The sequence below is a fragment of the Poecile atricapillus genome, chromosome 11, assembly GCF_030490865.1.
Source record: "Poecile atricapillus isolate bPoeAtr1 chromosome 11, bPoeAtr1.hap1, whole genome shotgun sequence".
Classification (NCBI taxonomy): domain Eukaryota; kingdom Metazoa; phylum Chordata; class Aves; order Passeriformes; family Paridae; genus Poecile; species Poecile atricapillus.
In genome coordinates, this window is record NC_081259.1 from 20020420 (window position 1) to 20047057 (window position 26638).

At 52.7% G+C, this 26638-nt stretch overlaps 2 protein-coding genes across 3 annotated transcripts in view; one reads left to right on the top strand and one right to left on the bottom strand.

Annotated features, from left to right (window-relative positions):
- The window catches only part of ZNF609 (zinc finger protein 609), a 49899-nt gene extending 47426 nt beyond the window's left edge, over positions 1-2473 (top strand). The window contains exons 8-9 of one of the 2 annotated variants that reach the window (XM_058846498.1): positions 50-128; positions 280-2473. In XM_058846498.1, coding sequence (XP_058702481.1) covers positions 50-123 — 74 coding nt within the window. In that variant the 3' untranslated portion in view covers positions 124-128; positions 280-2473. Of the gene's footprint in view, positions 1-49 lie in introns of both variants that reach the window. The other variant, XM_058846497.1, reaches the window with a different exon arrangement.
- Positions 2474-3875: 1402 nt separating this feature from the next.
- OAZ2 (ornithine decarboxylase antizyme 2) lies at positions 3876-16432 on the bottom strand. The gene is given in 6 exon segments (XM_058847006.1): positions 3876-4632; positions 6300-6385; positions 8204-8379; positions 12934-13014; positions 13016-13091; positions 16282-16432. Coding segments are annotated over 6 exon segments (573 nt in total). The 5' UTR covers positions 16302-16432; the 3' UTR covers positions 3876-4498.
- Positions 16433-26638: the final 10206 nt, after the last annotated feature.

The following is a 26638-nucleotide window of genomic DNA, read 5'->3' on the forward strand; positions in this document are numbered from 1 at the left end:
AGGTGCCCGGCCCTGTCTAGCAGCTCCTGACGCCTCTTCTTCCCCCCAGGTCTCTCCTCCACAGCCATTGTTGCCAGCCAGCAAGGCTCCGCTCCCTCCCTATACCCACCTCCCCGGAGGTGAGAACGGTAAGGCTCCGCTCCTGCCGCACCTCCACGCGGGCAGCCGGGCTGGGCCGGAGGAGGCCGGGCTGGGCTCTCTCGGGATGCCCTCGAGGGTTTAGGGTTTGCCCATGGCGCTGGGGCTCACGGGAGCTCACCTGCCCTTGGGTCACGGCAGGATGTGACGCACCAGGATGCCTGGGCTATACGAGACGTGTGACTGGCTCACATGGAGAAGCGCTGGAGACTCCTTTAGACATCAGTTGAATGGTGTTAATTGTACTGCTTGACGTTCCTGCCGTGATCCGAGGCAGACTCTGTCTTCTCCCCTCGTCGGACACACACTGACTCCCCACCCCACCCCTCTTTGGCGAGTGGGTGAGCTGGTACCTGCGGATGTATTTATTCTACTGAGCACCAGCACTCGGGGTGGAGGCGACTCACCTGCCTGGTGCATATGAAGAGGAAACAGAAGCACTGAGGTTTCTCGATGAATTTGGGACCCCGCCGTGTCTCTGTGAGCTGCTGCTTCACGACAGGACTGGGGGCAGGCGGGGACTTGGAACATGGGGCCGAGCCTCCCGTGTGGCCACAGTCTCAGGAAAGGAGGAAAGGAAGGACTGGTTCACAGAGCCTTGGCGGGTGTCAGCGGGCTGGTGGTTGGCAGCCTGGCTGGAGGCAGCTGTGGGCCTCTCCCAGCCCCTCATCTGGTCCTGCACCCCACAGCATCCACAGCACAGTGGTGCCTGTGGGCAGGAGCCACCAGCATGTGGCCAATGGCCAGAGTGGGGCTGGGGAAGCTCTTGGCCCCAGCAAAGCAGCCTCTGCCCTTGGGGGCTGGGGCTCCATGGGGCTAGGGGCGGCAGGGTACAGAGCTGGGGACTGTCACCCCACAGGCTGCCAGGCCCCCCAGGCAGTGCACGGTCCAGACCTGCCTGAAGCTCCTGCCCATGGCTTTTGCTTTTGTTTCTGAGCTGCAACTCTGTAAATCCCAGCCTTTCCTCTGCCCCACTATGATGGCAAGTGTCCCCCAAACCCTGGGGCAGCACATCCTGCTGTGGGGGGCTGTGGCTCCCCTTTTCATCCACCTTTTGCTTTTTGGGCGGTTTCCCCAGGCCGCAGGCAGGGTGCAGCAAGAAACAAGCACACTTAGGTTCTGCCAGAGGCACGTGGGGCCCCGCTGGTCCCTGCTCCAGCCTCGTGCCAGGGCTGGGGGCACCAGGTCCTGGAGGAAGATGATCCCCACTCCTAGCTGCTCCCCAGCTCTGAGGACAGGGGCTTTCTGGTCCTCTGCCCCCAGCCCCAGAGTGGCTCTCCCCGGGCCGACGCTCTACCTCGGCCCCGCAGCGGCCGGGCCGCCCCTGCTCATCCCGCGTCTCTCGTGCTGCCCGGCCGGGGACATGGGGGCCGTCGGTCTCAGTTGTGTGTCCGTGTTGCACCCAGCCCCGAGGGCCGCTGTAAGGGGATGCTCTGCCTGCTGGGCTCTGTACATACTGTAAAAAGCAATTGTTTGAAAGCTGTTGTTTTGGGTTTTGTTTTCTTTCCCCGTTTCTTCCCCATCCCACTGTACCCAGTTGGAAAGGAGGCACTGGCTGCTCTTGGCCCTGGTTCAGGTGCCAGCAGCACAGTGCCCCCAGCCTGCTCTTGTTGTTTGACTCATTTTTCTTCCACTCTTTGTTGTATTTGGAAGGAGACGGGGCCGCGTGGCCCGGCACTCTCCGCAGGGACAGGGTGGCTTGATGGACCCACCCCGCACCTGTCACAGAGCCACCTGCAGCCGCAGGACCGGGGGCTGGTGGGGTCTGGGTCCTTTGCAGAGCCCCCATCCCAGCCCTGGAGGAGTGTCCCGCTGGCTGCTCCTACCTCCAGCCCCGGCCGGCCCGGCACAGCCGGGCTCCCAGCACGACCGGGGCCCACAGCGGCTCCAGCGGCGCAGAGGAAGTACCTGGGGGTGTTGGGGGGTGCCACAGGCTTTGCTGGCAGTCGGAGGGGGTCGGGGGGCTGCTCCCCACCTTCCCAGTTGGGTCCCAGTTAAGTCTCCCTTTAGGTGTTAAATGAAACAACAGTTTATGCAGAATAGGTTTGAGGTTTGACGTTTCCCGGGTTCTCTGGGCCAGCTGTTGCCCACGGGGCCACCCCTAGCCCCGGTGTCAGACCGTTGGTGTTTATAGCTTGTTTCCATTGGCGTTGCTGTGTTGGGTTTCATTTCAGTCTTCCTGACTCTGCCCTTCTGTAAAGTGTACATTATTACCGAGTTCCTTGTTTTTTTATATATATATATATAAATATATATATATACAAACTGTACTCTTCTTGCCTTTGTACATTCAGGCAAGGAGGGAGAATAAATCTTTTTAAGAGACAATCACAAACCTGTGAGGGTGGCTTTTTCTTCCTGTTCCCCCAAGTCTGGTCCTTTATCCCTAAAAGCTGTGGCCAGTTACTTCTGGGGGTGGGAGCGGGGGTTTCCCCATCTCAGGCATCTCAGTGACCCAAGGCTTCTGCCTTGGACCCCCTGGGCACCAAGGCCCTGCCTGCACCATAGCCCCAGGGTAGAGGAGGTGCTGGACCCATGGGGGCGGTCACAAGGCCAGGTTTGTCTCCTCCAGCATTGCCATGGAAGTGATCCATGTGGGAGGCAGCACCCAGGGAAATCAGAGGCACCTTCCAGGTTTTTTAGAGGGTGTTTTGGAAGACATTTGGTGATGTGAGAAATCCACATTTTCCCTCCTTTACTTGAGGCAGGCAGGAGAGGATTTGAAATTGTCAGAGAAGCACACGCAGTGGCACAGCTTCGTATCTCCAGCACAATAAAGAGCTCAGATCAGCCTCACCCCAGCTCCTGTGACCAGAACGCTTTACCAGTCTGTTTTACCAGTAAGGAGGGAGCAAAGTGGTTCCCATCCCATCAGGTGGGATGTGCCTGCCTGGGGCACCATGGGGTGGCAGCTGCCACTGGCACATGCAAGGACACCCAGGGGGCACCTGCCAGTCTCAGGCCTGAGTCGGGGCAGCTCCAGCTACAAGAAGGAATAAAACTGCACCCTGCACTCAGGAGTTTTAGCCAGGGAACACCCATTCTCCAGGACTCCTCTTTCAGAGGACAGCCCATTTGATTTTAAACTGATAGAGGGTCTAATGCACTGCTGCAGGAAGCAGAGCTCCTTTCCCTCTTGATTTCATGGAGTTGAAGGAGGGCAAAAGAGACCCAAATTTATGATGATTTATTCACATACACTCGTATCTCAGCCCCATCCCTCTCAAACCAGAAATTACCATGGTGGATAAGGAGTGGCTCAGGTCCAGCTTCCAAGAGAATCAGCCATCAAAGGGCAAGAGCACAACAGGAACAGTCCCACAAGAAGGAGCCAGGCCAGGAAGAGTTGAGGGCATGGCCCTGGGACCTGTCAGCCAGGGTACAGTGCCACGGTACAGGGACAGGGCAGCTCCTCTGGCACAGGAAAGGGCTGGGCTGATCCATGACCTACTGTTGGCACCGTGCCCCCTTCCTGATAAAGCCCCTGGATGGGGAGAACATCCCAGCACCTGCCCCCACACAAGCCTTTGGTTTGGATACAGCCCTTGGTGGCATCCCAAGCCTTGAGCTCATCCCTGTGGGAAGGCGAGCAGGAGCAGAGAGGAGGGCTTGGGGTTGCTCCAGAGCCATCCTGGGGTGGAGGGTAAAGGCAGGAGCTTTTCTTGGCTCTTTGGACCATCCCAGCCATCACGGTGCAGGTCAGGACTGCTCCTCCCAAATAAGCAGCCCCAGGTGTGTGAAGTTCATCTGAATGCCCCTTTTATTGAATGCCGTGATAGTGTCGTGGGAACATGGAACAGGGTTAAGACTGCATAAAACAAAAGCTGGAAGAGAAAGAAGTTTCAAAAAAAAGGGGGAAACAAAAGGTTAGACCAGTTAAACCAGCATTGGAGTGAAGATGCATGGGGGTTTAATGTAGTGTTAAAGGATAAACTTGAGCATCTCCTGCACATGCCCCACACCAAGCCAGGCTGTTTCTAAGGTCTTGAGTGGGAAATGAATGGGTTGTGTCCCAGCTGAGCCCACGCGGGGCGGGCAGGAGGCACCAATGGGGGTTCGGAGGAGTCCCAAAGGTGGTACCGACCCCGGGGCTCCCACACCGTGCAGCTGCATGGGAAGAGCTCCTATGCCAGTTCATAAACATCTTCCTTTTCCTAGTGATGATTACATGTGTGATAGATAGTTCTCTAGGCAACATGTTTCAATGAGAGTCAACTCTGGGGATACACAGCCCAATCTAACCATGAGAAATGCGCTTGCAGTCCAACAGAAGCTCTGCTTCCCTCTCCTCAGGAAAGGAGGTGGTCCTCTCTTCCCCTCCAACAGCATGTTAGGGTCCCACTGGAGTTCCTCTCTGCAGCTACTCTTCATCGGAGGAAGAGCTCTGATCCAGGGGGTACACCATGAACATCACGTCCGGCCGTGACGGGACAGCAGGATGGCCAGGCCGCACGATCTCAAAGCCCAAGAAGCTGAACGTCTTCAGGAGTGGAGCTACCAAAGAGAAGGAGATCTGTTACCAGCAGGAATAATCCTCTTTACCTCTCCCTTGAGCCATCAGTCTTAAAGTGTGTGGGACACTTGAGTGCATCCAGAGCTTCCTGTGCAGACAAGCACAGCCATCTCCAGCAGGGCTCCTCCTGTGCTCATGACAGCTGCTCCTAAGTGTGAAGGGATTTCAGCTGTGCAGCTTTGTCCTCATCTTTCTTCTATCCCTCGTGAGAAACAGCAGTGGTTGGTTGCCTGCACCAGCTGCACATCCCTGCTTTCCCAGGATGCATGTGGCCATCCCATAGGTTCTGTCCTGCCCTAGCACCCTTGAGCACCGAGAGGACAGCAGCCAAGAGGACTCTGCTCAGGGACAAGGCAGACATTTGCTGTTTCCACAAGGAGGTGCTGGAGCTCAATGGAAACTCCAGACAGCTCTGCACAGGTCAGGGTGAGACCTGAGGAAAGCCACATGAGGGAATTGAGAGCGGGGCCAGCCCAGACAGACAGGGTTCTGTGGCAGTCACTGAAGCAATGGCTGCCCTGTGACCCTCGCCCCGTGACACCCTTGGGCAATCAGCTCCAGCACACTGAGTGACCATGCAGAGGAGCTCCTGAAGATACTTCCTGGCAGCACTGAATTTAAGCTGCATAGAAAAGGACCCAGGTTTCCAGAACTCCTACAAAAAAACCCTGGCCTTGGCTGTTCCCAGCCTCCGTAGGGGCCACCCATGCAACCAGTGCTAGTGGTGACATAACAGCCAGGACTTGATTTGGAAATTATTCCTGGCATGGTAATAAGGGATGATGACATCTTCCTGGGCTCAGCTCAGCTTTATTAAGGCCCTTCATTTCGAAGAAGCCGGGACAGCTCACGAAGCTGCGGAGTAAAATTAGAGCTGGGGTTGGAATTACTCGCTTGGATACAGCCAGACTCTGGTGGGATTTAGAGTGACATGTTCCCAGCCTGGTACATCCCCCAGCCCCCCAGGCTGTAATCCCTCACCCAGCACTTCTATCTTTAGATACTAACACAGTCCCCAAAGCCATAAGCATCTCGAGCCAGGGCCAGGATTACCTGTAAGCCCGGAAAGGACAGAAGTGCCAGGAGATCTTTAAAATCTGGTTAATTTCAGAGCAACAGGCTCAAAGTGCTTGTTTTCCATCTAATAACTCCTCCCTGGTTTCACCTTCCATGTCACAGCAGCCTGGTGCCAAACAGAGACTTCACTGCTCACCAAAAAGGGAATATTAACTGCCACTGGATGAGAAAATCATCCCAAATCATTCAGGAGCAGCTTTTTGCACCAGAGTATTTAATGGCAGGGCAGCAAAAGAGATGAATGGAATCCCAGATTGGTTTGGGCTGGAAGGGACCTTAACGCTCACTGAATTCCACCCCACTGCCATGGGCCAGGACAACTTCCACTAGAGTAAGTTGTTCCAAGCCCTATCCAGATCTGCTGGAGAAACCACAACACTCCCTTGCCCTTACCCTCCAAAAAGGGCTTATTTCCTCCACACAAAACTATTCCTGTAAGAATTATGCACATAACAACCCCTGCACCAGGAGGGTCCCGTGGGTCTTGCCCTGGGATGACCAAGTTTCTTTACAGCTTCAGCAGCACCGTGTGGGATGTCAGGAGCAAACCCGAGCGTGCGTCAGCCCTCACCTCGATCCTCTCTGCTTTTCCTGAAGCAGATGAAGACATAGTTGACTTTCATTTTTTCTTCAGCAAACTCCAGCAGTGCTGACAACCTGCCAAGGAGGGGGAAGACAAAAGGACATCAGCTCTGGGAAGTCCTGTCCTGAGGAAGCCTCTGAGCATTATTGAATTATCAACTGTTTGGATGTTTTCGGACACAAAGATTGTTTACAGCCCCCTTCCAGCAAACAATGGGTGCTGAAACAATGGGCTTCCTGCCCTGCAGATCCAAGAGCTGTGCTTGCTCCGAGTCCCGATCAGTTCCTGTCCTCACAGCCACAAACACCCTCCCCACCCGCGGTGCTTTGGGACCAAAGCCTTCATAGGCAGGAAGCAGAATATTGCAGCTGCTCCTGGGCCAGGCTGCATTCCCTGGCAATGCACATGGGGGATCTGGGAGCTCTGTGCTTTTGGGAAGGAGAAGCGCCCAGAACTGAGCTCATGGCAGGCAGAAAAGGAGAACAAACCGTCCCCGGAGAACGTGTGCGCAGGCAGAGCCATTTCCCAGGCGCATCGGCTGCATGGCACAGCTGCTGCCCCCCAATCCTCGCTTCCTGCCTTTCCAGCTGGATTATTTCTGCCACCTCTTGATGGAAGTGGTTCTGCAGTAACCCCTCTGCGAGCCTCCAGGGTGGCACACGGATCAGCTGCTGTCACTTGCAACCGCTGGCGCTGCCAGAGCAGTGACAAACAGGCCTTGGCTCTCCATCTCAGTAACCAGCTGTCAGCGCAGCGCAGCAGATTAAATTTGCAAAGGTTCTGTTAATATGTTAATGAACTACTGTAATTATGGCCTCTGGCCTCTCCTCGGCTGTTTCACCCAGCTAAAAATAACCTGACAAAATTGTGCTTTAAGTCACAATGACACTGGCAAATAAATCCCCTCCCAGAAGGACCCATTCCAGGGAGAGCCCAGATTTATGGGCCAACTGGAGAAACTACACAAACATTTATCTGGACTCAGAGTCAAATGAGACAAGTGTGAGACAGCAACAACACTGCCACTTCTGGAAGGTGAAGGTGCCCAGCGATGGGTTTTTCCTTAATTAGCTCGTGTCACTGAGGGATGAAGCCTACTTGGAGATTTAGGAGGAGCTGACTGCAGAATCCAGCAAAGCCACATCTCCACTGCAGCAGAGACCTCTGGCACAGCACTTGGCAGGAAGGAGCTGCTCTGGAAGCTGCGTTTACACAAACTTCCCATAGCAGAGCTGTCTGGACAAAACATGACCGGATTCTGCCAAGAGAAAAATCCGAGCTCCTGGCAGAGCCCGGCGCCAGTGCGGCAGTGCTCCAAGAGCAGATCCACCTACTGATGAGGAGAGCATCAATAGGATGGAGGGCTGTTTTTTTTCCTTAAAGAGAAGAAAATCTGCCAAGATAGGCTTGCCAAGTGGCCAGCAGAAAAATAAAATGAAAAAATAATAAAATAGCAGAGAAAATCTTGTTGGCTTTCCATACCAAAGTATACAAAAATTCACTCTGCTCATTTTATTGCTTGTTTTTCATTAGTGTTGGAACTCAAAAAATGGTGACTCATCTGGAATATCACTGGGGGGAAAATATTCCTATGGGGTACTCTGCAGACAAGGGAGCAGAATGTGCACAAACCACAAGCAGAGCTGCCATTGCACAGCCCGTTTTCCCCACAGCATGGAATCCCAGGATGGTTTGGTTTGGAAGGGACCATAAAACTCATCTCGTTCCAACTCCTGCCATGGGCAGGGACACTTTCCACTAGACCATGTTGCTTCAAGTGCCATCCAACCTGGCCTGGAACACTTCCAGGGATGGGGTGTCCATCCACAATCACCCACGTAGGCAAAGTCCTGCCAGGAGCCATGGCTGCACCTTTGGGATCCAGAACTTACCCTTCTTTGCTTCCATCAGCTAATAATCCATCAGGGATTTCCACAAAGAGGCTCTGGTTTGAGAGCACTGCATCCCAGGAGGAGGTCTTCACCTCTGTGACCTTGTACTGGAAGTGGACAATATGAGGCTTCCCTTCATGCACTGAGACATCTTGGCTAACAGTGATCTTCTCATCCTGGGAAAATGAAAAATGTAAAGTCCTGAACATTCAGGGGACAACTGGAGAAAGCAAATACAAAGAAATAGTCTTAGGGTTTTACTGAGAAGAGGATTATGCTTTTCCTTTCCCCTTTTGCTGGCTCAGGGACACATCACACAGTTCTCAGCCCTCAGAATGATTTCTAGCCATGTTTTCCTGCTAAGGGAACGTAGTTTTATGTGTTGACATAGTATTAAATTTCTGAATGGAAGACTCCACTCCCTCCAGGAGCATATGCAGGCTCCAGCCACATCTGGTGGTGCTTCAAGAACTGCCCTTCCAAGAACACAACTGGACTCAACACCCAACACAGAGCTTCTGCTGCCACAACCCAACCAGTTTCGGTGCCTCTCCCATTCCCAATACAACCTTTCTGTTCCAGGAGTGACCACAAATTGCTTTCCCAGATTTTATAGCCAATGGTTTGCCTCCTGGTGTAAGGGAGGAAAACACAGAGCACAGGGAAATTCCAGAGCAGATCTGAAGCTTGTGAGGAGGTCTTCTCCAGAGACCACAAACACACACGTCCTCCTTCCCCAGTCCTGCTTCATGAGGATGCCAAGCATGCAGATTACTTGGGATCAGCTCAGCAGTTCCTAGAAATTCAGTGGATACAGCTCCATTCCCTCAGACAGTTCCTGCAGGCACTTGGCTTGCCCAGAAATTATTTCCATGTTTCAGTGCAAACAGCCCCAAGTTAATGCTGTTACTGCAGTGAAGCTGAACTGTCCCCTGAGCTTGGAGACAGCTGGTGTGTCCCTGTCCCTCACAGGCACCTGCACAGCTCTGAGGTCATGAGAGCACTTGGAGGGCCATGTGTCCCTCCCTCCTCAGCAGGTGGGTGGGCAGTGGTTCACTCCACTGGATCGCTGTCCAGCCTCCAGATATTTTATTTTAACAGGGCTATTAATTCAGCAGCTCCTTACGAGCCCTTACAGGCTCCTCAAGCCACTGTCCCAGTGCTTTAATTCCTATTACCTCCTGTCTTAAAACAGATGCCCTTGGTTTGACTACTGTATGACAGAGAAACCTCCAAGGACACTCACACTGGTGACAAAGTAACACCATGTCCAAATTGGGAGCTGCTTGGCCTCCAAAGCTGAGCAGAGGAAGCTTTTCATTGAAAGCCCACAAAGCTCAGCTGAAAAACAAGTTTACACTTCACCAGAATAAATATCCTGTAGGAAACAAGTTTATTCATCGAGTTTGAAAGAAGTCTGAGTGGCTGAGTGCACCAAGAAATGCACTGAGAGCTGCTCTAGTGAGGCCAAGCTGTGGCTGTGATGGAGCCAGCAGAGAGAGGCAGGGCTGAATACAGAGGTTCTTAAAAAACACAAATCCAAGGGGCTTACATGCATATCGTTCAGCAATGACTTTACAGGACCCTTTACAGTTGTTTTAGTGCAGAAAGTGTTTCTGTTCCAGAAAACATCCTTCTCTCCAGAAAAGCTCACATACCATACTTTTCCCATGCTCACAAAACTAAAACTGGGTGAGGAAGGTAAGGAAAGCAGGCTGGGATTGACACATGGGAGGTGTGCCTTTGAGTGGGAAGTATGGCACTGCCACAGGAAGGGAAATGCATTCTGAGCTATTTGGTTCAGAACCTGGCACCAGAAGTTATGTCCAGTGCTCTAAACCCAGTGAGGCTGTTCCACTGAAACCCCGCTGTGACAGCCCAGGAGCCAAAGGCAGCACGGCTGCAGGGATCAGCAGAACCAGTTCCCCTGGTTCAGTGGGAATTACCTTTACACAGCTTGGCTGGGGCAGCTGCCACTTTACTCCCAGGCATCCAAACAGAGATGCTAGGGAAGAGAAAGGCTCTGTGGGCTGCTCCTGTGAAGCAGCAACAGCAGCCCGAAATTCTTTGGAAGCTGCTCAAAGCAAAATCCTGTTTACACAACAAGCACTCAGTTTTAGTTCACCCTGGAAAAATCCCCACACAAAATCCCCCTGCCATGTTCCTGTGGACAAAACCCCCTGCCACCAGACTGAGTTTTACCCAGCTGCCCAAACCCTGGCTCCCCACCCCTCCAGCTCAATTTCAGCAACAGAAAGCCTCAAGGACCAACTTCCACTTGGTTCCCATTCATTGAGCACAAGATTTTCCAGTCCACTCTGCTCCTCAGATGTCCTGGGAAGGATGGGGGGGAGGCCCTGGTGTGTTGGCAGGGTCAGAAGGAAGGATGTTGTGATCCACCCCAGCCAAGTGGTTGGAGAGAGCTGTGGAAGCACCGGCTGCTGGCATGGGCTACACCTGCAGCCTCCTGGCCAAGTCTGCCAGCCAGGGCACACCTCGGCTGCACAGCACCCACTCCGGACTTCTTGGTGTTCCTACCTCCAGAAGAGCTCTCTGGATGGAGGGCTGAGCTTTAAGTCTCTTAAGACAAAAATACAGGGAGCCCCAGTTTATAGCAGTGATGTATCCCAGTGCTGTGTGCGCCGGCAGAGGCAGGTGTGTTCAGAAAGGTCATGCCTTGGACTGAACAGCTGAACAGCTGGAAAAGGACTAAAGCTTTTGGATCCAGATGCCTTTCCAGGCTGAAAAGCTCAGCTGCTCTAACTACAGCACTGACTCAGCAGGTGACCGAGGGGGCAGACAGAACCCTGTAACCACTCCAAGGTCTGACACACCTCAGATCCTGGGGTCAGTTCTGGGCCCCTCGTTCCAAGACAGACATTGGGGGCTTGGAACATGTCCAGAGAAGGGAAGAGAGCTGGGGAAGGGACTAGAGCACAAGCCTGATGAGGAGCAGCTGGGGGAGATCAGCCTGGAGAAAAGAAGGTTCACGGGGGAACTTCTTGCTCTCTACAACTCCTGGACAGGAGAGTGCAGCCAGGTGGGAGTCGTGCTCTGCTCCCAGGGAACAAGGGATGGGATGAGAGGATATTACCTCAACCATTGCCAGGCCAGAAGAGGCTGGATATTAGGGAAAACGTTTTCACTGAAAGGACTGTCCAGCCCTGGCAGAGGCTGCTCAGAGAAGGGGAGTCACCATCACTGGGGGGGTTTAAAAGCCCTGTGGGTTTGGCACTTGGGGACATGGGTTAGTGGTGAACATGGGCAGTACAGGCAGAACAGTTGGACTCAATGACCTTAGATGGTTTTTCTAACCCAAACTATTCCATGATTCTTTGTTACAGGAGGAGCTGATTTTCTGACCAATTCTGCTAGTTTGTCAAGCAATAAATCCAGGAGGAATTCCTGGATCCATATTGCTGGGATGCAGCTATCTGGATGACATACACGCCTCTGCCAAAATCTGTGCAAGTTCAGGGTTGTACTGGAATTAAACACTCCAAAGTCTCCAAATCATGATTTGATCCCACCTTCCTTCTCCATGCTGAGCCCATTTTTTGCCTTTGGGCCTTGCCTGGTGCACACACAAGGCTTGGCAAAGCTGGCTGGCAGGAGTTCCAGCTGCAGGGTCCCATTTCCCACCCAGAGGGGATTCATTACTTGTCCTGACCCCTCTTGAAGCTATTTTTGTACCTTCTTTCTGTGATAAGAAGCCCATTGTGCTGCTTCTCTGGAGTCTGTATCCCCCAAACATCTGTGACAATTTACCTCGGGCATTAAACCGATGGGACCTTGTCACTGGAGGCTCAGAGGCTGACATTTTGCAAGGGAAGCAGGTGAGGAAAGTGCTGAAAACTCACCAAAGGAAGTTCTGAAATCAACCACGAGGTCTGTGATTCTCTCAGAAACTCCAAGAGGAGACTCTGGGAGCTGTGGCCTGAAAGGGTCTGTATCTTTCCATCAGGTAACGTCTGTGTGCCGCCCACAGGTTAATTAAAAATCAGGTCTAACACCTATGACAACACCCCTGGCTCAACAGCCAAATTTGCAAGGTGAGTATAAATTCAGTCTGCCTCATCTAAATGGAAGAGCTTGTCCCAGAAAGGAGACAGATGTGAGCCAAGTCACACAAATGCCAGGAGCAGCCAGGTCTCCTCATTCAAAAGGAAAGGTCCCACACAAAGAAGAGGAACACAAAATGAGACGGCTGCAAGTCTGCAGACACAAACCCTTCCTGATCTCCCCTGCCTGTGCTCATGTTCTAGAAACAGCCCTGTCTGGGAGCTGGATGGCTGCCTCTCCCATCTGCACCTCGGTCCAGGCAGCTCCCAGGCCCTGACAGCTTCACCTTCAGGACCAGGGTGCAGGAAGGAGCTTATCGACCCCTCCCTTGCTGCATTTCACCTTTCTGCTTCTCTCTTCCTCTCTCTGCCAGACATTTCAGAAGCCCTTTCATGTTTTGATAATGCAGGCTCCACATACAATAGCTGCAGCAGGCCCCTGGGAACAGGCCAGTGAATGATCTGCTGCACAATGGTCTCTCATTTCTTAATAAACAGGTGATATTTAAGCAGGAGAGACCTGTCTGCAGCTCAGCTCCTGAAAAATTACCTGTTCTCCCACTTATTATCTTGGAGTTCTTTGCATTTATTCCCATCAGACTGTGAGAGGAACTGAACACGGTTGTAACACAGGTACAGGTCAGTGTTTAGATGTTAAATCTTTCTCACCTTATATATCAGAGCTGAAAGAGAAGGATCCCTGCCACCCCCTCGCCCACCGGGGATCTTCGACAGTGGGTGAGGGGCATCAGGAGCACCACAGAGGCCCTGGAACGATGTGCCTGCAGCACTGCAGCTGGGGACAGTTACTCAAAGGTAAAATACTACTGCAAGAGAAAGAGAGAGAACACCATGTTACATTAGCAGGGATCACACTTCGGAGGCTCCAGCTTCTCAAACCCCCAAATCATTCGTATCCTTGCACCTCCACAGCACCCAGATGTCAACACTGAAACCACAAGCTGCCCCAGCAGCACCAGAACCCCGCGTGTTTTGTTAGGACTGGAGGAGGAGCTAGAGCCAGGAACCCAGAGAGAGTGCTGAGCAACCTCATGCTAATAAGGAAGGCCTGGAAGGCTGCCAGGAGCAGATGGCTGGGAACACATGACCAGATGAGCACACATTTTCTAGAGACAAATATCTACAAATAGATCAACAGGGCCCAGGAGGAGAAGGTTTAAGTTTCACATTTTCAAAGCCAGGACAAGTGAAAGGGCTGGTTCTTCAATACACTCCACAATGTCCATGGCAACATTTTCACACACACGTGAAGTGCCATGCAAGCATTCTCCACCCCAACCCTAAAAATTACTAGTTCACCCCACAGAGATACTTTGAACAGCAAGAAAACACATTTCCCTTGCAGTTTCCAAGTTTGTTTGGAAGTCTTACACATGGTCTTCCAGAATTTCTTTGGACACAGGCTTTTAATGCCTGCTCCAGCTCTTAGGAAGCTCATCAAAACAAATTATTTTACTTTTGGAGCCTTGGTTCCTCTCTCAGCACCACAAAATCTCTGTACTGAGGCCCAGCAATGTTCCTCTAGCACGGCCTGCAAAAGCCATGCAGGGAAAACAGTCCTTCTCCAGTGCTCCCATTATGAAACACACCAGCACAAAGCTAAGGAAGCACCACCAAAACAACATGGTGAGGGATGGTTTTCATGAGCACGGAGTGAGGAATGAAGCTAAAGTGGATAAATTCTGCAGCTGTTCTGACAACCACTGTCTGTCCTGAAACTTCTCACTTGAAGCTGTTCCCAATCCAGTGTTTTTCCACTCTAATCCCTCTCCACAAGGCAGACAGGCTTAAGTATCCAAACAGCAAGTACAGAGCTGCACTGCTAAAACCACCTGAGATGCCTAGAAAAGTGGAATCAGATTGGTTTGGGCTGGGAGGGACCTTAAAGCCCATCCAGTTCCACCCCCTGCCATAGGCAGGGACACCTTCCACTACACCAGGTTGCTCCAAGCCCCATCCAACCTGGTCTTGTAACTTGCCTGTGCCAGCTGCAAACAAACTACTAAAACTTGGCATTTCTGAGTGCCAAAAACATAACTCACAAATGTACGAGGCAGAATTCACCACGGATCTCTGCTTACCACCTACCACCAAAACCATCTTTCTACAGGAAATACTTAATATTCTTCCTCCACACATTCCCTCCCCCAGGTTCGCTAGACGGGGCTCTGGGGCAGCATTCCCATGTGCTAGAGCAGGCACCTCGCAGAGAAAAGGCAGTTTAATTACACCAGGAGATGTCTGGGGGCAAAGCAGGGTGTTCTGTGCTCCCCGGTGTGCCTGGGGCTATCAATGGGCCAGTGTGTGTTCAGTAGTAGTGGATGTCGAGAGGATGACAAAGCACTTTGTGCCGTCCCCACCCCCGAAAGCTGTTGGCAGCTTTGTTATTCCCTTCCCTCCTCCCTCTACCCTCCAGCCAACAATGTACTATTGATAGCTCTTTCCAACTTGCGGCCAAGGCATCGAGAAACTGGATAATGAAGTGGAGTTGTGGGAAAAAAAAAAAAAATTAAAACAGAGAGGCAGTTTTCACGCAAAGCAGCCAAAGACACTTCCCGGTCTCACTTCCTCTGGCACATGCCAGAAGTCAAAACACCAGCCCCCTTCAGCTGCTGCCGGCACATCCCTGGCCCAGATCTGCACACTTTTTCCCCCAGGATTAGGGTTCTGAGAGCAGCACCCTTAGGGAAGAGAGTTCGCAGTGGGGCACAGATTGAAAGGGCTTTTGCTTTCTCCAGCTGTGCTTCAGCTCTCTGGGTAGAAATTCATGCAAACACCCAACCACGGCTGATTCCTTCATCCATCCTCAGACAACTCTCCCTGAGGCCTGTCTATAGCTTAAAAGTTAGGCTTGTGCTCCCTTCTGACGTCTGTCCTCCTTGGAGAAGCTGCTTTCCTGCAGCTTGGCTGAAATTAAGACGCATTTAGATCACCAAGACCCTTCCGTGGAGAAACTCCTCAGTACAAGCTGCTCATCTGTGCCCTGCCCGAAAGGGGAGCTGCAAGTCGATGTTACTAAGCTCCCATCCCGCGGGTGTAATTTTAACTCGCTAAGCTCCCAGCGATCCCAACCCCGTGCCCTGTCCCTGGGAAGTGCAAAGGGCAGCTCAGCAACTTCAGAACCCCATCACCGCTGCTCCTGGGCAGGCCTGGCACACGCAGCCAGGCTGAGACCACCAGCAGCATATCAGGGGCTGAAATCGACCCATTTCCTTCTTTTGGAGGTTTGATTTGTTTTGAACGCTTAGACCAGATGGAAGGATCCACAGAGCTCCCTTGACGTTGGAGAAATTACTGTTTTGTTGGTTTTCCTTTCTGCCCCTTCCCAAAACAGGCTCTGGAGATGCAGCTGCACTCGAATACTAATACCACTACTACGACTAATAACAACAACAATTATTATTATTATTATTGCTAGACACATATCCATGAGCCGGATTTGAGGAGTAAATTGTAAATAACCATCTGGTGAGCACAGCACAGTTTAACCATCTCCCACACAGGCAACGGACAAGAACCAAGGCTGCTTCATGCGCATCCTCTGGGCTCTTATCGGCGACAGAGGCGCAGGAAATGACACCCTGGGGACTCTAAACAAGGAACAGACATACAAGATGAATCGGTCATCTGAGAAAAACACACAGATCCTGCAAGTTTGTGCCTGCTGACACCCAGCCTGCCTGGAAAAGCCACCTTCCTCCAGGCACAGAGAGGTGTGGGGGGCGCGGGGAGGGAGCGCTCGGACCCCGCCGCGGGGAGAGCAGCCCAGCGAGAGGTGCTCAGGCCCTGGCCCAGACCCATCCCCGGGAGATTCCTCCAGGGGGAAGCAACGCCTCGATAGGGATTTTAAGCGGGGACAAGCGGAGCGGCCTCCCCACGTCCCGCGGCCTCCCCGCGGCCTCCCCGCCGCCTCAGTGCCCGCCCGCGCCCCGGGCCCGCCCGCCGCCGCTGCCGCCGCGCTGAGGAGCGAGGGAGGGCGAGGAGCGCTCTGCACACCTGTCCTGGGTGTTTATCATCGTGCGCTCGCTCCGGTGCGGCCGCGGTCGCTGCTGGCGCTGGTGCCCGGCTGTGCCCCGCCTCCGCTCCGCTCCGCTCCGCTCGGCGCCGCGCTCCGACTGACCCCGCGGGCCCGAGCGCGGCCCCGCCCCCGAGCCGCGCGCGCCCGGCCCCGCCCCCCGGCGCGCGCCCAGCCCGGGAACCTGCGGCCCCGCCCCCCGGCGCGCGCCCAGCCCGGGAACCTGCGGCCCCGCCCCCCGGCGCGCGCCCGGCCCCGGCCCCGCCTCCCACACCCACCAGCCTGTGACGTCACCCAGGCGCGCGGCCGCGCGCGCCTCTCGCGTCTGTGAAGGGGGTGAGGGGAGGGCGTCTGGGGCTCCCGGTTATCTATAGGGTCCAGTTATTCATAGGGTCCCGGTTATCCATAGGGTCCCGGCTATCCATAGGGTCCTGGTTATCCATAGGGACCCGGTTATCCATAGGGTCCAGTTATCCATAAGGTCACAGTTATCCATAGGGTCCTGGTTATCCATAGGGTCCTGGTTATCCATAAGGTCCCTGTTATCCATAGGGTCCAGTTATCCATAGGGACCTGGTTATCCATAGGGTCCCGGTTATCCATAGGGTCCAGTTATCCATAGGGACCCAGTTATCCATAGGGTCCCGGTTATCCCCTCAGACTCCTGGATCTCCTCATGGTCTGGTTCTCCTCAGGGTCCCAGATTGCCCCTCAGGCCCCTGTTTCTCCCCTCAGGCTCCTGGCTCTCCTGGGGCTCCCATTCATCTCTCCCCACGGGTTCCCTCCCCTGTGGGGCAGGTCTCGGGTCTCAGGTGGCCCCAGGCCTGCTCCTGGGCTGTGGGCAGTGGCAAGGCCCAGGAGGAACAGGGGCAGAGGTGATGGGAGAAGAGGTTGGGGAACAGGGCCGAGGAATGAGGAGCTGAGCACTGGTGGAGCCACATAGAAGAAGCCACTGGTGCGGAGGTTAGAGACTGGGAAGAAATTCATCCCTGTGAGGGAGGTGAGGCCCTGGCACAGGTTTCCCAGAGAAGCTGTGGCTGCCCCATCCCTGAAGTGTCCAAGGTCAGTCTGGACAGGGCTTGGAGCAGCTGGGGATAGTGAAAGGTGTCCCTGCCCATGGCAGAGGGGTTGCAACTCTATGGGATTTAAGGTCCCTTCCAACACAAATCATGCCTTGACATGATGATTCTATTTCCTACTTAAAGTATGCTGCTGGTACATAAAATGTGGCCTGGGATACAAGATAACCCAGATAAGTAGGAGCCGGAGTAAAGAATGAGCACGTGGATAACAGAATGAGGAGCTGCCTGTGACAGGGTTCTGCAGGGGCTTTTGGTGAGCAGTGTATCCATAAGAGAAAAGAAGTCAACACAGCCAAAGATGAGGCTCCTGGAGAATCAGACAGATGGAAGAACTTTTGGGCTTCAGTCCTGCAAGAGAGCTTGGTGGGTGCTGAGCCTTCACATGGGATCAGGGACTGAGCAGCCCTCTGGAAGAGCTCTGGAGTCCCTGTGGATGCCAGCCCCAGGGTTGGAGTCCTGCAGAACCTCACACTGACCCACCTGGTCTCACAGCTGGCAGAGGCAGCTCCTGAGTGACACGTGCAGCAGCCTGAGGCGCGATGCCCCAGTAGGGCCAGGGGCTCTGGGCTCTGACCAGAAGCCCTGGACTGCAGACCCCAGATCCCAGTGCAGTGGCGCTGCCCCTCGCTCGGCAGGAAGGGACCAGATGTTTTGCAGAAAGTTGAACATCAGCCAGGGCCCAAGTTCAAACAGAGCCCATTAAATGGCCTTTTCCCCCTTCCTTCGCATTTCCAGCCCTGCCTGTAGCCCTGATTCTATTTATAATGCCCAGGAAAAGCAAACTGAGACTTTCCCACAGTGCCGGCTTCTCAGGCGATTGTTGTTTGGGAAGCTGGAATGTACATAGTATTATTTTTGCATCTCCCTGGGAAGGGTTTGTATTTTTTTTTTGCTTGTCATTCTGTGTCCCCATCTGTGCTGAGGAGGAGAGTGTGTGAAACACAAGGTGTCTGGTGCTGCTTACAGCTCTCCAACGTGTGGCCACTGCTGGTTTAGGGGTCTGTGCCCATGAGCCCCTTGTGGGGAGAGTGCTGGGTACACTGAGAGGCGTCCTGACAAGCCATGAGGATGGAGGCCAAAGAGGGGCATTGCCCTCAAGACATAGACCCTGTCTCAGTTCCAAACCCTGGGAGTGCCCATCATGCTGCTTGCTCTGTGCCTCAGTGTCCCCTGAGTGCAGAGGAGAGAACACCAAGAACACTGCTGGGAGCAATGGGCTCATCATTCCTGCTCTGCCTGGGGTTTGGCATTGAGACATGCCCTTGCACCACAGTTTTGGGGTGGAAGAACTGCCACATGAGGCTGGGCCTGACAGCCAGGCCACGGGGTCACTGTTTGTGTGGTGCTGGTGCCAGCAGAGGCCAGCAGGTTCTTTATTTGCCATTCTTGGTCATGTGAGGCTGTTCCCTGCATGGAGTTGCTGTGGGATATTCTGGGCACGGCCGGAGCTGCCCCTGGGCTCCCGTGCCCCCGGGCAGGCAGGTATTTCACTGAGCAAAACCCACCTTGCTTGGACTCAGGTCCTGCCTGTCCTATCCCTTGTCGTTGTTACCTGGCCACACCGCCTGCAATGCTCCTGGCTCTCCCTTCCCCTGCCCTGGAAGGTCCTGCCCTGCTCCATTCCCTCTGTGCCTCAGGACCTTCCTGTTCTCCCTGGGTTTTATCACCCTGCCCAGGATTTTGGCTGTGAGAAATGCTGTTGCACCGTATTTTTGGACAGTTTCTTTTTGACACAGCCAGTCTGATAAAGGACAGACACCTCCAAATAGCTTTACTCTGTCACGCTGGGTTCTGGGGTTGACTAACCCAAATTCTAGATGCAAAACGGATGCAATCTGCAACCTTTCTGTTTTAGATGCTTGCAAACACTAATTGAGCATCTCCTTAATTATTTATTGTGATTAAATGTGGACTGTATAGCTCTTAAAAATACTTTCCATGAGGACAAACTACGGAAAGAAGTGATCAACTTTTCCCCAGCTAGGGGAACTGAGGCTCGGAGCCCCTCTGTGCCTGGAGCTGGTGATCCTCATGGGCTGGGGCTGGCAGGTGGCTGTTGCCTCTCAGAGCTGCCTGACCTGGGACAGAAGCTCCTGGATGGGAGAGAGGCCAGGCCAAGGCGAGATTGCCCGGTCACAGCCTCCTTGCTCTGGCAGCAGAGACAGTGCCCAGATGTTGGGGGCCATGGAAGCTCGTGGGGTTCCTGCAGGACAGGCTGTCCCTCCAGTTTGCTCCATGCTCTTCCTTGGCCGCAGTCCTGGGCCTGCCCGTGAGAAAGCACCAGGAGTGAGCTGAGCGGCTCCATGGCTCCCTGGCCGTGCAGTCACAGTGGCTCTCGCCGACCTTGCGATGACACAGCCAGTCAGATAAGGGGGACAGGCCTGCTGCAGAGGGGATTGGAACAGGGAAGCACTGGGATGCAGCCTTTCTCTGGATCTGTTCCCCCAGGCAGCACTGCACGTGTGCCCCCCTGCTGCATCCTCCCCTGCAGCCGAGTGCAGGCAGCATTGGGGTGTGGGATGGGCACCACATCACACAGACAGCGCCTCGGTACCTGCAGAAATGCTGCATAGCTGGCTGTGCTTACAAGTGTTCCCTAATGGAAAACACTTCCAAAGGTTTCCAGACAAAGAGGGAAGAGGGTTGGTAGAGTTGAGTGTAATTAATACCCTGTAGTTATTTAAAAACATTGCTAGAAATATATCATTCAGAACTTTCTGGGGCTGGACACATATCTAGAGATGTAATTAAGTTTTCAACAGTGCTTTTTTTTTTTTTTTTTAATGTGAGGATCTTGTTTTCCTAAGGGAAAGACAAAAGTGAACCCTGCCAGAGAATTTTGTTGTCATACCTCAGTCCCAGCCCTTCTGCTAGCTCAGTCTTCCTGTGCTGACATGTCTGTGTCTATTACAACCAAAACAGCACCAGGAGCATTTCTGGCATTTTGGCTCCCTGTGTTTTGAGGTGAGCTGTGCACAAATTCCCTAAAGCTGGCCCATCAGTGTGTCTGGAATTGTCTTGAGTGCCCATCTGCAAGGTGGGTTTTAATTGTTTGAACATTCAAATTGGTTGGTGTCACTCACCTGTGTCTTCCATCTGCTTCACATCTGTAACAACAAATGAGGTTCCTTCCAAACCGTGCTGATAGTTTTCTGCTCTCCCTTTATATTTCCAGCAGGTTGACTTGATTTCTTGGCAGACCTGCCTGGAGCTGAGGGTCAGATTTAAGGCACGTTGCTGACATCAGTGGCTTTTTTTTTTTTTTTAATGAGCTTTGTCAGAATTCGTTCTTTAGCCATTAAGCAGTGCCAGTGCGGAGTTCATGCATGAGCTGAGCTGAAACCTGCTTAGTATGAATTAGTGATGAGGGAAAAGGAGGTCAGGGAATGTCTAGTTTCAGGGAATGGCAATAACTGGTGTGTTCCAAGTCCTGGAACCAGGGAATGAGCAGAAGAAAACTTAGAAATCATGAGAAGGGGTGAATTCCCACTGCTGTGCTCTGAGGAGGTCTTGTCCCTCCTCATGCCAGTGGGATGTGCATCAGCACCAAGCAAAGGTGTTTCCATGGAGCCTGAATTTGGGTGGTATTGGGGTGTGCTGAGGAGCTGGATGGTGTCAGGGGGATGAGCTGGTGATGTGACAATGATGGCCCACCATGAGAGGGGTCTGTCACAGATGTGTGTCATTGATGAGCCCTATGCTCCAGAAGGATGCTGTGGGCCAGTGCCAATGCCTTTGGAGAGGGCTTTTCTGGTATGACCAGACGGCCAAGCTGAAGACATGCCAGAGCATGACTGTCCCTCCAAGCAGTGAGTGTTGGGATGGGTTGCCCTGAAGAGGAAGAGGGGTTTTACTGGCAAACACTGGAAAAAAGGGCAGTTCCTCCACCTGTGGTGATCTGGTGCAACAGAACCAGGGAATGGGGTGTGATGGAGAAAGTAATCCATGGAGTACAGAGCCTCCAGGAAGCCAGGAACATGTAGATGTGATGTTCAGGCATGCAGCTCCCGGCTCTGGACTGCGTCAGCCAAGCTGGCAGCGAGGAATATCTGTGGGAGCTGGGGTTTGCTCCAGAGGTCACTTCTTCCTTGGCCAAAATAAATACTTCTGTGATTCCCTGTCCCTGTTTCCACTACCTGTAGCTTCTCTGCATCACCCCTGCTGCTCTATGCCCAGAGCTCTTTGCCTTGGCTGCTTGTGGAGTATGACACACTCCAAGATACTCAGTGCAGGGTCTGGTAGGTGGCACAAACAGACAAAAAAGTGGTAAAATCAAGGACAAATTGATAAAAAGGAGCATAAAGGAAAGCCCCTGGGTAGTGGGGAGGTGCCTTGCTGCTGGCATTTGCACATCTGAATCCAGCCAAGGCTTTGTATTGATTCCTTTAAAAGCTCTTTCAATTATTTTTACAGTGAGCTCATTTTTCCTGGCACATCCTTGCTCCCTGTGCATTCCGTACTGGCATGGCAGGTGTTGTTCACCTCTCTGTAGTCATCCACATGTAAGCTGGGAACAGCAGCTCTGCTGCTTGTCCCTGGAGAAAAAGAGATCTTGGCTGCTTATAGGCACTGTGTGAAGGTGAGATGGATGGAGCTGGAGGTGTTTCTGATGGAGCTGCCTGAACTTAGCCAGAACAGGGCCTGTGTGCAGCCTCTGAGCAGTGGGACTTGCACAAAAGCTGGTTTTCTGTGGTCAATACTTTAGGAAACGCTTCTGTGAACAGAGGTGGAGTTGTGGAAAAGACTGGGTGGTGTGTTGGTCCATGGTGATGAGCCACTGCTACTCCAGCCAAAAATCTAAAAGGCCTCTTGGAGCTGCATTTTTAAGACCACAAACTGACTGCAAGGACAGTAAAAAACTGAAATCTTGTGTCTGCCCATGGCATTCACAGTACCTGAGTGAGGCTTCTTAGAAATTTCACATAGCAGGAACTCAGAACTGTGCCTTGGGGGAGTTTGTTTTGTATCATTCATCTTAACCTATGTATTATACAGTAGGAAATCCTGGAAATCTCAAATCTGGAAATCTGGAGTCCCTGCAGATCTGAAATCCTTAAAGTGCTGCCCCAAGGCTCCCTGAGCAGAGGGTGCTCCCTGGTGAGGTGACACCAACAGCACCCTAAACCTCGCTTTCCCTATGTGTTCGATTTACGTGTTCAGCTGAGCCAAGGAGTGAGTGGGTCCCAGGGATCCGACACAGGGGGTTGGTGCCATCCTCCAGAGGGACTTGTGTCAAGTCTTGGGGATGCTGCAAGGCAGTGCCAGTGGTTCAGGGCCAAGGATTCACCCCCAGCTGCAGAGCTCCTGCCTGCTGACACCTCCTGTGCTGGTGGTGAAGCCGTTGGAAACAAAGAGCCAGGAACTCAAGGACCTGTCCAGACAAAACACCTCCTTTTGCCTTAATAATTTTGTTTTTCTCACTTCTACACCTCCATAATAATGTGTCCAGGCCTGTTTCACTGCACTGGTTCATTCAGAGGATTCATTCTGGGATCCAGATATTTCTAGATCATGATCATGCCTCTGTCCCATCCTCTGGAAATGTTGTTTCTCTCTTTCCATGTCACACGTACAAACATGGATTTTGCCAGCTGGGTTTGGGGATGCACTCCTTGCAAAACACCCAAATCTGTGTGGATTCTTCCTTTCTGTGCCTCTGTGTGTGTGTGAGATGTCTGCTGGGCACGTTTCTGTTCCAGTGCAGTTGGATTCATAAAGCTCCTGTTTTTGCAGCCCCACAGGAATTTGCAGGCTCAGTGAAATCGCTGGGGGCTCCCTGCAGAGGCTGGCTGGGTGTTAGCCCTCTGCATCATTTGCAAGCAGAGGCAAAGGGCTGATGGAAGGAAATTTTTCTGCAAAGCTGCCTGCCCTGCTCCGGCTCCTGGCTCCTGTCAGCAGCTGCAGTGTGTTAACCACAAGCCAGGGTGCTGCTGTTTCTCAGGCTGCACATTTTATGCAGATGAGCTCCTTTATAATATCCAAATACTGTCAGAATTGTCCTCTGGATAGTTTTCTTATGAATGGCTGTGTATGTAGGTGCTTGTTTCCTTTTATTTTGTGCTTTTTGGTCTAATGGATACTTTTCCATGTGATGAAGCTCACTGATTTATTCACAATATGCTAAATTTCTTCATCTAATATAAACTTAGGATCTTCTCCTATTTCAAATCCACCAAATATGCCTTTCTCTTGTGATTCAAAGTTACTGTGGTTTTGGATCTTTTAAAATTCAATTAATTTACACTTACAAAATTATATTCTTTATTTTAATCTCTCCAAGAAACCATTGCTTGGACACGTAGAGGGAGAGGAAAAAGCTTGGATTTTGGAGGAGCTGAAAGTTTAATTTGGGAAGGGCAGTCTGGGAGAATAATGAGCAGAATGCCGCAAGCTCTTTTAGAGGCAAAGTTGTACACTACCATCATAGAAGCCTTAAAAGCTCAAAACTCCCATCACCTGGAACTCTGGGACAAACTGGTACAAAGAAAGTAAAATCAGGGCTTCTCATGCAATTTCCTGTTACCATAGATCATTAATGATTTGGTTTTCACCTCGCAGAGATGACTGCAAATCTTTTAGGGGTTGCTGGCACATATCCACAGCAAGCTGAGAGTGAGTGTGTGTGTCTGCCTGGGAGCAGGGAACTCAGCTGGGAAGGTTTTGTGCCCCCATGAGGTAGGAGAGGAGGATCTTTTGTTCTCAGAGCTCCTGTGAGTGTTTGTGGGTGCCTGCAGTGATATTCTCTGCTTTTCTGCCTGTTGGGCAGCCCTGTCTTCTGCAGCCACTCAGGCCTGGGGTGCGTTCTGAGTGTGGTTTTCCAGCATTGTTATAACTGCAGTGGAAAAAGGGGTGAGGGTTTGTCAGCTTGGAACACGGCCAGATGGCAAACCTTTTCATGCCATTACCTTGCACTTCTCCTTGTTCCATGGAAGTGTTGTTCAAACACAGCTCTGCTCAAAGAATGGAGAGGAAAGAAACATGAGGTAGACAGGAAAAGGGCCTCCCAGGCACTTTTTTGGGACAGGAACACCTTTGTTGGAGCAGGTGGCTCCAGCTGGATTCATCCTGGTGAGTTGACCATCAGGAGGAATCCCCGAGAAATCAAATGTTTGTCTTCAAGAGCCCACAGCTAAACAGATTTCCAGAGACCTTTCTCCTTCAGGAGACCCAAACCAGGTGCAGGGGGAGCCTGCTGTCCTGCACTCCCGTTCTAATCTCCAAGTGATCCTAGCTCCAGAAAACCTAAATATTTTGCAAGAAGAAACTTGAGAACATACCCATCAAACAGCCGAGTTGGGAATTCATGAGCTGACATCTGTAGTGCTCTGGAACACCGATAAAAAGCTTCCCAACACACATACATGGAGGGCATTCCCAAATTCAGTTTTTGGATAGCTTTGCTCTGCCATGTGTGTGATGGGTTGGTGTGGAGCGACATAGACATATCTAAGATAGATGTCTCTATGAGCTCTGGTGCCTAGTCTGAGCAGGGGAGCACTGCTGCTCCCTGCCTTCTCCTGCACATCTCTGGAAGAAGGGATAGGAACCACTGCAAGGCTGGGAGCACCTGCCTCCCGGGCTGCCCCCTCGTCTGGAGCAAGGGGAGCGGTTTTAGGCTGGAGCCAACCCTGGGCATTTTACAAACTCATGTAATGGCTCTGCTTGAGGGGCAGCCTTGTGCTGGACATGGAGCAGAAATCACTCGGGAGCAAGTTTCCTAAGCCCTGCTCTCCCAGGGCATCCCAGAGCCTCTGGAGGCCGGCAGAGCAGCTCCTGGCCGCCAGCACATCCCACCCCGGGTGTCACAGCCATGGGGAACACCACATGGAGGCCGTTCCCAGGCTGAGGCCGGCTCTCGGCCTCCCCTTCCACCCAGATCACAGCGCTTCCGCCACCACGTCCCGGAGCCAAGGGCAGCCGCCAGCCTCAGGAAGTGCAGCAGGTCGTGGGAACTGGCCCGGGGACCGGCGGCTGGGCCAGCACCGGAGCCAAGAGCAGCGGTCGGCACGCCGCCTGCATGGGCCCAGAGTGCTGTGGGGAGCTGGGGTGCACGGGGTGCACACACCTGCAGCTGGGGCACATACACGGCCCCGCACTGCCCGGCCTCGTGCTCCCATCGTCGCACCCATGTGCTTCTCTGCAGGGTGTGGGTGCCCAGCACACCCTGTTCCCTCCCCAGCCATCACTGCCCTGCCCCAGACCTGTCTGAGCGGGCACTGTGTGCTGTGGGAGGATGAGCAGGTGCCTGTGGAGCAGCTGGAATGCCTCATGTGCCTTTTAGTGTTTTCCTTCCTTTTATTAAGTGAGGAGCCGCCTCTGAACACTAAAATATCTGAGCGCTGGGAACTATTAAAACGTCACTTTAAAACCCTGACAGCATTTTTGTTAAAGTGTTTTTAAAACTATTTGCCAAGTTTTCCTTCAATTGATCAAAAAGGGCTGTGTTTCAGAGTTCCTTGTCATCCAGATCTCTCCCAGAACTTGCTGGGGCCGTTATCCTGCAGGAAGAGCCCCAGAAACTGAGTGCAGAAACTGAGTGCAGCAGTGCCCTGTCCCGAGCACAGCCTTGCCAGGCCTGCTTCCACCAATGGCCCTGTGAGGCTTTCATGGGATATTCAGCTCAGCCACCATCTTCCAGCTGTTTTCTCCATGCATGTCCAGCTCACTCTTGCAGCAAGGCTGGATGCATATGAAGGAAGGTGGTTTATTTGGGACAGGAATGTGGGATTGCTTGGAAGCCAAAGGGAGCAACAACAGAGTGGAGAAGCAATGGCAAGATGCAGATAGATTTTCCTGTAGATATTTCTATTTGTGGCTGTGAAAAGATTCTGAGCCAAAGCTGTGGCTGCCCTCTTCATTGGTCCTTGGGACACGGGACAATGATCACAGCCTCTGGGAGGTGTGGGATGGGTTATATTCTGCAGCGTTCCCAGGCTGCTTCATATTTCCCTGGTTTGTATCAGCTGCTGGGGATGTCCTAGGCTGTGATGGAGTGAACCCAGGTGTGAGAGTGATGTTGAGGGGGCTGTGCCCCATCTGCCCTGCAGCCAGAGGGGAGCACTGTGGGCTGAGGGGTCCTTGGGATCAAACCCAGGCTTCATCTTCACCCTGCAGTCACTCTGTTCCTGCTGCATCACATCTCCAGGCATCTCCTGTCAGTGTCACTTGTCACCTCATCCATTACCTGGTCTTTTGTCCCTCCCTTGGTCCTGTGTCCCCTCCATTCCCACTAGTGACTGTATCCTCCTTTCTGGGG